This window comes from Aspergillus bombycis (assembly GCF_001792695.1).
Source record: "Aspergillus bombycis strain NRRL26010 chromosome Unknown contig00083, whole genome shotgun sequence".
Taxonomy (NCBI): domain Eukaryota; kingdom Fungi; phylum Ascomycota; class Eurotiomycetes; order Eurotiales; family Aspergillaceae; genus Aspergillus; species Aspergillus bombycis.
The window spans coordinates 66917-79792 of record NW_019170085.1 but is presented as its reverse complement, the minus strand read 5'-3'; the positions used below and the strand labels follow the sequence as shown (position 1 = coordinate 79792).

The window sequence follows — 12876 nt, the reverse complement described above, 5'->3', positions numbered from 1 at the left end:
TGCACCTCCTACTGTCCTTGGGGATGTACGAACACCCCCCGTACAATGTTACTTCCGCTTCGCTTTATCAAATGTGTAGTCAATTACGGATTGTTTTATGGTCTAAGAAATGAAGCAGACGTGCGAGTGTTCTATGAAAAGGATCTGTATTCTAGTCGTCGGATCGTTACCCTATATATATTTCATGCACATAGCACGATACGACCATGAAGGTTGATGTACAAACATCACAGTACACAGGCAATTGAAGCACATTACGCATCAAACAGGTTTAGTATGCCAGTCACTGGGCCAGCACCATATAACCAAGACACATCCAGGCATGCCTTACCTAAAGCTCATTTGGCCAGTCTAGAACCATTCACCACCCAACCAGCGGTTGAAGAATTCCAGACTAGCCTCGGGTTGGTCCATGGGAACCATGTGACCTCCACCGTAGAGACGCATGAAGGTAAAGTTTCCATGAGACTTAACCTGACCGATCTTCTTGCCGGTATGTTCATTCTGCTCGATCTTCAGATCCTCCAACTCGGCCGAGGCGTACTCCTTCTGGCCAGGCCATTCAAGAGCCTCCGTCCAGGCCTTGTTGCCGAGCCAGTTGCAGATGTAGTCGGCATCACCGGCGTAGATCAGCACAGGAATCTGCTCGAGAAGTCCGGGAACGAGACGGTGGTAGGGCTTCATCCAATCACCGTGGAAGAGGAAGTTACGGTTAATGTCGAAGTTGCACGAGTCGTAACCATCGACTTCGGCTCCGACTGCCTTGCGAACCTCAGCCTTGTTAAGATATTTACTCACGTAGCCCATGCCCTTGTAGCAAAGGTTACTTTCATCCTCACACTTGCTGCGAACGTCGTAGACGTTCTGTCCAGTGCGCTGGTAAGGTCCGATAAGAGCATTGTTGCAGTAAATCGAGGCAGGGACACAGACCCAGGCACTCTCAGAGTTATAGCAAGACTCGATCATCGACTTGCAACGGGGCAAGGCATTGTCCATAGATTGGCAGGTGGCCTTATCGAGGACAGCATCGTAGCCACCCTCACCACATCCCATAGGGCGGTAGTACTCGTACTGAGTGAGGCCGTCCGTGAGACCGTTGCCAATGAGGACGGACTTGAGATTGATGTTGCGATTTTTGTGGGCCAAGATCTCGGATGCAAAGACCGGAATGTAATGTCCGGCATAGGACTCGCCGGCAATGTGAAAGTCCTGCTTCGCATACTCGGGGAACTGTTTGAAGAAGAGAGAGAGCAGAGCGTAGACATCCTTGCCAGCAGCAACAGTGTCGCTGACAGCGGAGCCACTGTAGGAATAGCCGACGTTAACGGGCTGATCAAGGAAAATGACGGAGGTGTTAGAGTTCCACGAGAAGTCATTGTAAATAGGCTTAATATTTTCACCGATGCTGCTAGGTCCCAGCTCCATGAATAGGCCAGTGAGGGAAGAGCAGCCGGGGCCGCCATTCAGCCAGAGCACGACGGGGTCATTCTTAGGATCATTGCGAGATTCAAAGAACCCTGGGCGAGTTAGTATCAAACAAATAACCAAATGGCGGTCAAGGGAACTCACAGTAGAACAGATGCTTGTCATTATCGTTATCGTCGAGATAACCAGTGTACTGCTTCACATTCGGGTCAATACCGAGAGCGCTCGGATCAGCCTTCTTGACCCTGAGATCGTAAGCCTCAAGCTTTCCGTCGATCTCTCTCTCCTTCTCTCCGTTGGCATTGTTCACCCAGATCTTCTGGACATCAGAACCACGGACAATGTGGTCCCAGTGAGAATCCGGACGACGGGTGTGCTTCTTGGGAAGAGAGAAGACCGGGTTGTGGTCCATGCTGTCCGGGAAGTAGTTGGCAACTTCATCCCAGAGCTTACGAGCGTCATCTGAAAGAGTCTTCAGCTGCTCTTGGAAGGCCTGGAGTGGCTTGGAGAAGCCCATGCCCTCCTCAGGCCGACCAAGCACCTGCTGGAGAGGCGGAACGGCCGCGGAGGCAGCTCCCACCAGCAAAGTAGCCGGCAATACTCTCATCTTGGATCACTTAGACACCAAATAAGATGTAACAAGGGGGTGTTTATGATGGGAAGTACGAGACGGCGATAAGAGGGTACCTTGCGGTCTAGGCAAGTAGCTTATCAGTATCACGCTGTTGTTGGGGGTAGATAGGAGATATTGTAGGGATTGCAACATACAGGAACAACGAATCTAACAGAATAAGTTCAGTAGCTGATGAAGAACCAGCTACGGGTGATAAAAGGTCAGAGAAGAAGGGGATGGGGAGGAAGAGGAGGTGAACCTAGGTTGGTTGGGGGAACGATGGGAGGCGCCGATGACGCCGATAGCAGTCCCCAGGGCAGCCAATCATGTGAGAGAGGACCTCCGGGGAAACAAGAAGTCACGCGCTGAGTCAGCCGTACCTACAGGTCGCTGACTCATGCAATCACGAGACCCGCGTCATCGTCGTCTCCGCCAATCACGAGACTATTGGAAAAGATTCAAAAGTTGACATAATTTCTTCACGCATCAAAAGCTCGAAAGATACCCCCGTACGCTTTGTTAACCAATCTTTTTTTGTTTTATTCATTCTTTATCACAGTTTGCATTCTACGTCTTCTGAGAAGACACGTCCGCCAAGATGCCGATTATGCAACCCAGTAATCAGATTAAATTCACCAATGTATCAGTGGTGAGGTTGAAAAAAGGTCCGCAAATATTCTTTCTGTTTCGGCGCTTGGTTCTATAGATATACATGGTTGCGAAGACTATTCTTGAAGGAAAGGGGAAAAGAGGGAATAGAGGGGGAAAAGAAGGAAACTAGAACTTACGAGATCAACCCCGCAACCCCGCTAACATTTTTTCATCATCAGGTAAAAAGCGATTCGAACTCGCCTGCTACAAGAACAAACTCCTAGAATACCGATCCGGTGCCGAGAAAGATCTCGACAATGTCCTACAAGTGCCTACCATTTTCCTCTCCGTTTCGAAAGCACAGACCGCCCCGTCTGCAGAAATAGCCAAAGCCTTCGGTGCCAATACTCCTGCGGACGAGATTCGACAAGAGATCCTCCGGAAAGGTGAGGTGCAGGTTGGCGAGCGCGAACGAAAGGAGATCGTCGAGCGGGTAGAGAAGGAGGTATTGGATATTGTATCGGGCAGGCTTGTTGACCCGACGACCAAGCGAGTCTACACACCGGGAATGATCTCTAAGGCGTTAGATCAACTGAGTTCAGCGAGTGGACAGATGCAACAAGTGCAGAGTCAGAACAACAATGGGGAAGCAAGCGGTGCGGGAGATGAGTCACGCCCGGCGCAAGCTCGGAAGCCACTCTGGACTGGTGTTACGCCCAACAAATCGGCGAAAATACAAGCCCTCGAAGCTATGAAGGCACTTATTGCATGGCAACCCATTCCAGTGATGCGAGCACGGATGCGCCTTCGCGTGACCTGTCCTGTGCCGCTCTTGAAGCAAAGCGTCAAGTCCGCAGCACCAGCGGGCCCGAACAAAGAGAAGGAAGTTTCGTCGGGCGGCAACTCCAAATCCAACAAGAAAGGCGGCAAAGGATCGAAGAAGTCCGCACGTCAACAAGATTCCGATGCTGAGGGGGCATCTGATGCTGAACCTCCGCAGCCAAAGGCACCGACTAACGTCAAGGATAAGATCTTGAGCTTCATCGAGTCGGTCGAGTCGCAGGATATTGCAGGCGACGAGTGGGAGGTTGTTGGTTTTGCTGAACCAGGCGCGTTCAAGGGACTAAATGAATTTGTGGGCAACGACACCCGGGGCAGAGGGCGAGTTGAAGTGCTGGATATGGCCGTCACTCATGAAGACTAAAGTGCCCTGAGAGTGATTGATTCGAGCAACTTGCGAACCTCGGGCATGGATCGATCCCTGTATAGATCTCAGGGGTGTGCTATGATTGATGATTATTCGGATAGATGTCGGATACCAGTGCTAATGAAATGATTACTTATATGATGATTTTCCGGTTGGTTCTCAGAGGATAGACATAAAATATATCTAAACTTGACTCATCTCATACATGTCGTAACGTGAGCTCTAAAAGATGGATGGCGACAACGTGACCGAGCTAAACCAACTCACTCTCACTACCTAAGTATCCTCCTTCCTACCCCATACTGTCCGCACCGGGAGAGCTACGGTAATTCAGTAGTAATTCCCTCAGTCCCCGTCGCAACCTGATTCGATAACTCTCCAAGCTAGCGTCCCCCACAGCTGAAAACCGTCTCCGAAATCCGCAGTCGCTTCCTCTTGAATCTTGATAATCCGAGTCCAGTTAGCCGAATGGGTTGTCAAATTTGCCGAGGGTGGGGTATGACCGTTAGACCATCACTGGATTGACTATCTCGTTTGTTCTGCCCTTGCTTTGTACTATTTCATAAGGCCTTTGCACGGTTTCTGCAACGTTGACAAAGAAAATGAGGTGACAACGGCCAGCAATAGGCCGCATAAGGTTTACCTTCGCCTTGGATGCGTTCACTGGCAAACACTAGGTACTGACAATGTCGCATTCATTACTCACAACCACCCCGTTAGAAGGACTAGCGCTGCAAGGTGCTCCTGACCTTGGGTGCGACGATCTCATTGCTGGATCGCATGCACGCCTGTGGGTACTCAAAACTGTATCAGACCACAGCGTTGACTCTTCAGCAAGACATCCTTGCTCCCTTGGGCAACTCTCCAAGTGCACCGGCACGGCGGCACCTCCAAAGGATGGCAGTACAGCCAATACTCCACACCTGAGGCTCCACTCTTTACCTGGATAGTGGTAGAGAAGTGGAGCCGTGGCCTTCGTATTAAGGCATCATTGGTTCGATCAATGGCGGCGCACGGTGCCTGGGACTAAACCTTAAGTGGGGAGGATCCTCATTCGGTGTGGAGCTTACGCTGGAAGTTGAAAACAACCAAGATTCCCGGTTCTCGTGAGGGATGTGGAGTAACTGTCAAGCCATTTTACCATGGGAGCTGCGAGACGCCAGAAATCACCACGGTCCGACTCGGAATCCCCGCCGAGGGAGCAAGACGTGGAGGACAATTACGATGATGCGGTCCGTCTCCCCTTCTCGTCATTGCCCTCCATTCATCGGAAATCGCGGGGCTGACCAGTGCAGGGAGAGCTGGATGATGGCACAGATTCCGATTATTTTGAGGAGTTGTGAGATACGACCTCCATGATAGATGTCGCCTGCCCTGATATTGACCTTCCTAGCGCGAGCGACACCACCTCGATCAATTCGATGATCACCGCTTATCGCTATGAAAACGGGAGACGATACCATGCTTACAAGGACGGTGCTTACTGGTACTATAATCGCGTGACTTTCTACCGAGGATGCGGATGGCTAAGATGATCAGGGGCCCGAACGACGAGACCCAGAATGAACAACTCGACATAGCGTACGTACCGGACGCGAGGTCAACAACCGCTCCATCACTCTAACATTAGACTGTAGCCATCATATGTTCACAATGCTTCTCGGAAACAAGTTGTGTCTTGCCCCCATCTCTGATGATATCCAAGTAAGGTCCGATCGCATCGACTGGAAGCGTGGCTGACGGAATACAACAGAGAGTGCTCGACATCGGTACTGGAACCGGAATATGGGCTATGTTGGTGTCAAACAGTATATATTGATCATCCACGATTGCTTACATGTGCCTAGTGACTTCGCAGACGAATACCCATCCGCAGAGATCATTGGAACCGACCTATCGCCGACGCAACCCAGCTTTGTACCACCAAACCTTCGGTTTGAGATCGACGACGCAGAAGATTCATGGGCATATCCAGAGAACCATTTCGATCTTATCCACGTGCGTGCACTCTACGGGGCGATTTCTGACTGGCCAGCGTTCTATCGCAACATGTTGATGTAGGTTGCACTAGAGCTCCCTGTTGAACATCACGCTCGTTAGATCTATGGTAGATAGGCAATTTCTAATTGCTACAGCGGTCTTCGGCCCGGCGCATGGTTTGACCAACTCGAGATGTCAATCCAGTTCAGATCGGATGACGGCACTGTGACCTCGGACCACATTCTGGCAGAGTGGTCACGTATATTTATCGAGGCAGGAGAGAGATTCGGCAAAACGTTTCGCATCGCCGACTTAGCCCGCCAGTACATGATTGACGCCGGTTTTGAGAATGTAACCGAGCGGCGATTCAAGCTTCCTGTTGGTCCTTGGAGCAGGGACGAGCACCACCGACAGCTGGGACGGTGGAATCTGCTGCATTGCGAGCAGGGTATAGAAGGATGGTCCATGGCACTGCTCACCCGTGTGATGGGGGTAAGGCCCTCTGTCTGAGCTCTTCTCGGCTTCCGGGACAGCTGAATCTATTCGCACGATACTGACGCCATAAACAGTGGAGCTATGAGGAAGTACAAGTATTCTTGGCCAAGATGAGGAAAGGCTTGCGCGACTATTCAAAGATCCATGCCTATTTTCACGTGTAAGTCCACGCCCTATTCTGATAGGGAAAGCTGGATGGTGGGATCAGCAACTGACTGTTTTCTTTAAATTGTAAATAGCGTGAGCGTCCACGGTCAGAAGCCGCTCAAAGGACGTGTACCTTGATGTCGCCAAATACGATCTTCACGAGGAGTGCCAATACGCAGGATAATGAGGTAGGCGATAGAGCCTGACCTAGCGTGGCGATGATTGCGTTATTTAGACGTTGTACTTATGTGGGTGGTCTTTCGATTTAGTAGCTGATTTCTAGCGGACCTATTTTCAGTATACGACTGGGGAGAATGATAAGGAGGCCTAGATTCCTGACTTATATTTAGTCATTTACGAAGAGCAATAATGAACCTGTGCAATTTCCAAGAATGCAGACCATCAACTACCCCTTCCGTGATTTTAATCAACGAAGCCTTCCAAGAACCTGCCAAATTCTCGACACCAATCCTCCAAATCAGGATATATGTCACAAAAGCCTCACCCTCAAGCCCCCTAATAAACCAACCAAGCTCCCAAAACACCCAAAGCAACCCCCAACCCCGCAAAAAACACCACCATATTCCGGAGCGCCCGTCGATGATGCACCTCCATAGTCCTGGCAATCCTCTCCGCCCAGGCCTTCGGCGGGTTCCCACTGGGAAACTCACAACCAGGCACCTCCTTCCCCAGAAAGCTACAAAGCGGCTCCCAGCCATCCTCAACACTCCACTCCAACAACCTCTCACCCAACCCCAAGCCCCTAATTGCCGCCACATGACTCTCATAAACCCACCTCCCATTCGACTCGAAGCTCCCCCGAAAGAACCTCGGCATCATAGTCCGACACATACACTGCCGGATCCAGAACAATTCCGCACAGAACCAACTTTTGCACCAATCCCAATCTACGGGATTGCGGTCAAAGTACCCCATGGTCAGCTGCATACTTTTGTACCAGCCGTCGAGGTCGCGCCGGACATTGAGGATGACTTTGGCGTCGGGGTATGCGGCGATAAGTTCCAGGGCGAATTCCGCAGCGATGAGGTCTGTCACACCGACGCAGCTGCCGAGCACGGTGTCGAAGTCGGTGGCTGTGAGGGTCGTCGGGGGCCCGGTGTATTTCTTCTGGAGAAGGCGGTAGGTGGCTTGCAGGGAGGACGGCGGCAGGATGGTGTCGAAGCCGTGGTGGGTGTGGTTTATGCCTAGCGTGTGGAGGGCTTCGCGGAGGGATTCGGTTCCTGAGCGGGAGATTCCTACGGCCAGGACTTGCATTGGTTGGGTGCGTTTTTGCGAGGGGGAGGGGAGGTTGTAGAGGGTGTGGTAGAGGGGGTCGAGGGTCATGGTGGTGGTTTGGTTTCTTTTCTTCTGGAGGATTTGGTTTATTGTGATATTATATGGAGTTCTTATAGAAGAACTGGGGAGTAATTTGGATATAACCCGTGGGACAGCCCAGTGAATAAATAATGCTACAATTTACTGAAAACCAATACCTTCGCTTGGTTGAAAATATTGAACAGACAGAGGAGAAGGACGTCTATAGGAAAAGGGGAATTGGGTAGGACAACGACGTAGTCAACGGCACACGCTGGGAAACGCCTACATATATGCTGGACGTTTTCGGACATAACACTTACATGGATCTGATGTGGATGGGTAAATCAGGCTGATTAGACCCTCGTATTTTTGGCTTCAACCCCACTAAGGCCTCCCACATGGCCCGTGTGTCTGTTGATTGGCATACGCCAAGTTCAGCCTTATTCAATCACAGCTGCATTTGGCACTTGTTGGTTTAGGCTGGTTGTGTGATCCGTGCAAGTCAAGGCTGGTGCACTGCATGAAGGGAGGTCAAGTCGGTAGTTGAGGGCTCATGTGTTCAAGACTTGAACTGGAAGTGAGAATATAGTAGATATATTTATATGTAACTAGTGGGGAGGATACCATTCACCTTGGATTCATATTCTGGGATAACCCTACACTGTTCTAGGTCTGTCTTCCTAACTCCCAAGTTCTACCACGATCAAGAGATACTAGAAACCATATCTAGACGCACAGAAATATCACTACCAAATGTTATTTTAAGGGTACTCGTCTGAAAACCGGCTATGAATACTAGTATATACCATGGGAGTTCAATCAGAGGGTCCATTCTGCTATTCACTCCCGCTCTCAGAGGGCCATGTAAGAAATAGAATAAAGTGTATATCCCAGCATCTAACCTCCCGTTATTCCATTCTCTATACGTTTCCTGGTTGGAGTTGTAGCAATCTCTGTATCCCTTGTTAACAAATTGTGCATTAGCTGCTTACTTGTGTTTATGGAAAATGTACAGTAAACCGGAAGAATAATCCGGAGTGATCACCTAGATCAACTTGACGGGGTAAGCCTATTAAATATAACAGTCGACATTAATATACGACCTTGGAGATTTATTGCATCTTGAGCCACAGGTATAGCAGGTGGCCTCTACATGAGAACACACACACACACACACACACACACACACACATTCTGCCCTAGTCCAAAGCTTTAAATTATAATTACCTTGACGATATGCGCCGACAGTCCCTAATTCCCCTAACGGAATTACACCGGAACTGAGGAGAAATCTGGACCTCATTTGATTACACAATCGATTACACGGAGTACTTTGTCCTCCACACAAGTTTAGGGTAGCTGCTCAAATGGTTCCCTAGAGCTCGTTCCACACACCTATACTACATATCTTGCCTTCGGCATTTAGAAAGGCCACACTGGAGTGCAGATATTGTTCTGGTCTTGTTCACTTAGTCTTCGGTGTGCTTCTAGATTAAAATATGCCCCTTAGCAATGGATAACAAGGTCCAATGTGGATGGTGTGCTTTGGAAAGAGTAAGAGTATCAAGGTTGCTAAACTTTATATCTTCTGGTCTGTACGGGACATGGTGCTGGTCTTACTCCACTGTTCAGAGCGTGGGTTTCATGTGTTGAGCGTTGCTGGATGAATCGGTAATTGTTGGGAGTAGTTCTAAGCTCGATGGAGTGGTATGAACAGTCTTTCGTTTATTTATTATAGAGCTTTCTATGCGTGGGTGGAGATGGATATTGATAGGATGATAGTAGACGGAGACTATATTTGGGGGAGTTGTGAATGCTGAGTGACACAGTCTGGGGGTGAGTGTTGAGGATGACATGTACAATGTACAGTACGTATTCAAGAAGAAAGTTAAGATAGTTCTCCACTGATGAGTTTGAGGGCTTGAATTCGTGTCCGGGTGGAAAGCTACAACATGTGAACGAATCTGGATGCTCACGTGCTGCTACCATTAAAGCGGCGACAAGTGTATCGAACAAACCACTGGAACTTAATCGCCCCGTCTTTGGATCTTTTTGCCAAATATGCTTAGGGCTGTACGTCATTTCATGACAACAGTGGAGATAATTCGAAAGGAACCTTGGAACAGAGTTACATCCTAATCAACATGACAAGCAGGGTATCAGCCGAAGTGCAACGAAGCATAAAGTTAGCCTCGCAACGGACGTCGAGTCTATTTCCACCGCTGCCGACGATCAAACCAGGCGTCCCTAAAGCCAGACCAATAATGCGATAACGGTCTTCACCTTATTGGCAGTGGCATCGCGTGACTGACATTCTGGGTTACGCGGATCGACGTTGGGTCGAGTCGGTTGTCGGTCTATTGTCTTGGCGGGAATGATTAACATCCCATGGTTTTACTCGAAGCTTGATTGAACTGTTCGGTGAGGGGAAGAGTCTAGAAGCCGGTTCTTTTTCATGCAGGTCCGTACTTTGCTTGGCTGGGCTTACTCCGCGGAAAAAAAAAGGGCTTGTTGTTGGTACACTGATTCTATTCGTCTAATAATCATGTACATACAGTACAATCCACCCCGGGAACCCGGGGGAAAAAAATTCAAAACCTCAAACGGGTATACGCTCAAAGGACAATACACGGGAAACCGTTCGCTTTTGGAAAACATCGCTCGTTGCATGCATGGATGGAGGCAGTGGAGGCCCAGGTTGGGGGGGGTAATTAGGTTTTGCCCCCTCGCGTCAAAGCCGCATAAAAAGTGGTCCTCGTAAATCGGGTCATCGCGAATCATGACCAACCGTCACACTACTCGGGAGAAATAGGGCGGGAAGAAGGGAAGCGCACACCAGGGTCGTCGAAGATTAAAATATGAGAAAAGGGTCCGAGTAGGGAAGCGCCGTGTGGTCGGACGCTCACGTGACGTAAGAAATGAAGAGGGAATTGACTTGGCCAGAAGTCAGGTTAACCACAGATTTGCACGGCGTTCAAAGCACGGGTCAAATCTTCGGGGGCGAACGGCATGTAGCTGCCCTTGGGGGACAGTGGGGGTGGGGAGATGGCCCGGACCACGGGTGACGTGTAGCGGATCGTCTCCTTGAGGTGGGCGATCGAGCCTGTCGGATAACTTCGTCGAAGAGAGTCATCATGGAGCTGCTGTAGCTGTCCGGGTCATAAGCGGTCGAGGAGGTGGATCCACTGTTCTCCTGGCGCTCGTCGTCGGAGATCGTGGCGGATGCTAGTCCATGTTAGACAACGGTCAAGCACGTGGGGGTTAAGAATTAAGAATGCGGCAAGGGAGACACTAGGAAGGGGAGGGTTACGTACCATCAGACAAATCCTCTGGGGCAACCGAGGGAACCTCGTCAGGAGCCACACTATCCTCCTGGACACGAGGCCTCAAATAGCCGGGCAACGATGCGCAAGGGGACAAAGAGAGATCCGGGGAACGGGGACGTTCGTCCTGGGCGTCGCCAAAGGACCATGCCGCCAGCCTTTTTTGGTGCTCGCGGTCAAATGGGCCCTTGAACTTGGACGGCGGAATTTCATGGCGCTTGTAATACTCGATCTTGATGGGATTGGAATTGTCCTTCGATTTCGAACCGCTAGACGAGCGACGAAACACTCTGCGAACCTTTTCGCGAAGACTCATGTTGGCGAGCAGTACCGAAAAGCCCTCCTATTTCCCGTGTGCACAATCAAATGGTTGATCCGGTGTGTATAGTTCGATGTATGGGAACAAGCGTCAGATCCCGTCAGCAACTCACAGCAGCAGACCTTTCCCGAGAAGGGAATGGACGCGAGGGAGAGCGTGCAAGCACAAGCGACAGTCGTGATTACGGACAAACTGTGATATCATCGTTTGCATAGACGGGTATGAAGGAAGGAGGTTGGTGTGAACTAGGAATGGGAGGAAGAAATAGAAAAGAGAGAGAGAGAGAGAGAGAGAGCACAGGAAGTCATAGAATAGATACAGGTTTGGGGGGGGGGGGCGTTGGAAGGAATATAGCTCAGACAGGTTAAGTGGTAAACTACGGAACATCGACGGAATCCCACTCCAACAGTTGGTTACATGAATCATACCAATGATTTCATGGGTTTGGGGGAATTTTCATTAGGAGCGAAATGCAAAAGGACGGTGATCATTGGTTCAGCGGGCATGACCGGGGGGGTGTGCGTACCAGGTACTGGAATACCAGACGACGAGGCATACCCGACTTTACCGTATTAACCGGGTCTAAGGTTATCGTCTACTTCCCTTCTGGGTTTAGTCCGGCGCTCTAAGCCGCGATAAGCCATCACTTCATCCGGTGAGACAATCAGAAAAAGAGGGGCGTCAAGTCAACGTGGAGATTTCATTAGCACTATTTCTCTCTCTCTATCTCTCTCTCTCCGTGTGTGCGTGCGTGCGCACATTACACAATACAGTACTGGAATCCAGACCATGATCCGGTTTTCCCGAATGGTTTAGTCGATTTACCTATCGCATTGTGAATGCCATAGGTCCTCGATAAAGTCAAGAGTCACTGGAGAGTTTACCACTTGGAGGAATCTGACGGCTTATCTGGGGGCCAATAATAATTAATATGATGATGACTGTGACCGCCAGGCCAACTGTTTTCCTGCCCAGCAAGGCTTTCAATGTGAAAAGAAATGCCGCAAGGGTTCAGCGATGGCCGATGCCCGGATGTCTCCCAACCCTAGCCGATTGATTACCTTTTCTCGCCCCGTTTACAATCAAACAGAAATCATCGGGTTGCGCCGACCTGTGTTGTGTGCAATGTGTGCATCAAGGAAAGGTACTACCCTTTCCCACCAATCCTACCATGGTTACGTTTTCTCGGGTGGTTCGCCGCTGGCCAAGCATTCCTGGCCGTCGATGGGTTGCAAAGGATTCTCGCTCTTGAAACTCCCAATCAGAAGGAAAGATAAATTACCATGTTCAAGAATGACAACTGGTTGCCCTCCCTGACGCGCGGTATTGGTGGTTCGCCCACCTGCAGCATAATGGGGTGGCAATGGCACACCCATGACTGAAAAAAGCCAGAGGAATGCAATGCTGTCGTGTCCTGCAGCGAAGAATTCCAGAACGTCTCTCGGCCAAGCCGGACCGA

General features: G+C 50.0%; 5 protein-coding genes across 5 annotated transcripts; 2 read left to right on the top strand and 3 right to left on the bottom strand.

Moving 5' to 3' along the window:
* Positions 1–351: 351 nt before the first annotated feature.
* cp3 (carboxypeptidase C PRC1) lies at positions 352–2032 on the bottom strand (the record flags this gene model as incomplete). Its single annotated transcript, XM_022535297.1, has 2 exons — positions 352–1517; positions 1570–2032. The coding sequence occupies 2 exons, from the start codon at positions 2030–2032 to the stop codon at positions 352–354; spliced, it is 1629 nt and encodes a 542-aa protein (XP_022386440.1).
* A 604-nt stretch (positions 2033–2636) lies between these two features.
* Positions 2637–3833, top strand: ABOM_008167 (guanine nucleotide exchange factor SDO1; the record flags this gene model as incomplete). The annotated part of the gene is made up of 2 exons (XM_022535296.1): positions 2637–2703; positions 2869–3833. The coding sequence occupies 2 exons, from the start codon at positions 2637–2639 to the stop codon at positions 3831–3833; spliced, it is 1032 nt and encodes a 343-aa protein (XP_022386458.1).
* A 1145-nt stretch (positions 3834–4978) lies between these two features.
* Positions 4979–6596, top strand: ABOM_008166 (class I SAM-dependent methyltransferase; the record flags this gene model as incomplete). The annotated part of the gene is made up of 10 exons (XM_022535295.1): positions 4979–5068; positions 5132–5175; positions 5230–5322; positions 5376–5417; positions 5474–5540; positions 5590–5630; positions 5684–5893; positions 5972–6308; positions 6386–6471; positions 6551–6596. The coding sequence occupies 10 exons, from the start codon at positions 4979–4981 to the stop codon at positions 6594–6596; spliced, it is 1056 nt and encodes a 351-aa protein (XP_022386457.1).
* Positions 6597–6974: 378 nt separating this feature from the next.
* Positions 6975–7802, bottom strand: ABOM_008165 (sulfotransferase family protein; the record flags this gene model as incomplete). Its single annotated transcript, XM_022535294.1, has 1 exon — positions 6975–7802. The coding sequence occupies one exon, from the start codon at positions 7800–7802 to the stop codon at positions 6975–6977; it is 828 nt and encodes a 275-aa protein (XP_022386456.1).
* A 2959-nt stretch (positions 7803–10761) lies between these two features.
* Positions 10762–11414, bottom strand: ABOM_008164 (uncharacterized protein; the record flags this gene model as incomplete). Its single annotated transcript, XM_022535293.1, has 2 exons — positions 10762–11000; positions 11090–11414. The coding sequence occupies 2 exons, from the start codon at positions 11412–11414 to the stop codon at positions 10762–10764; spliced, it is 564 nt and encodes a 187-aa protein (XP_022386455.1).
* Positions 11415–12876: the final 1462 nt, after the last annotated feature.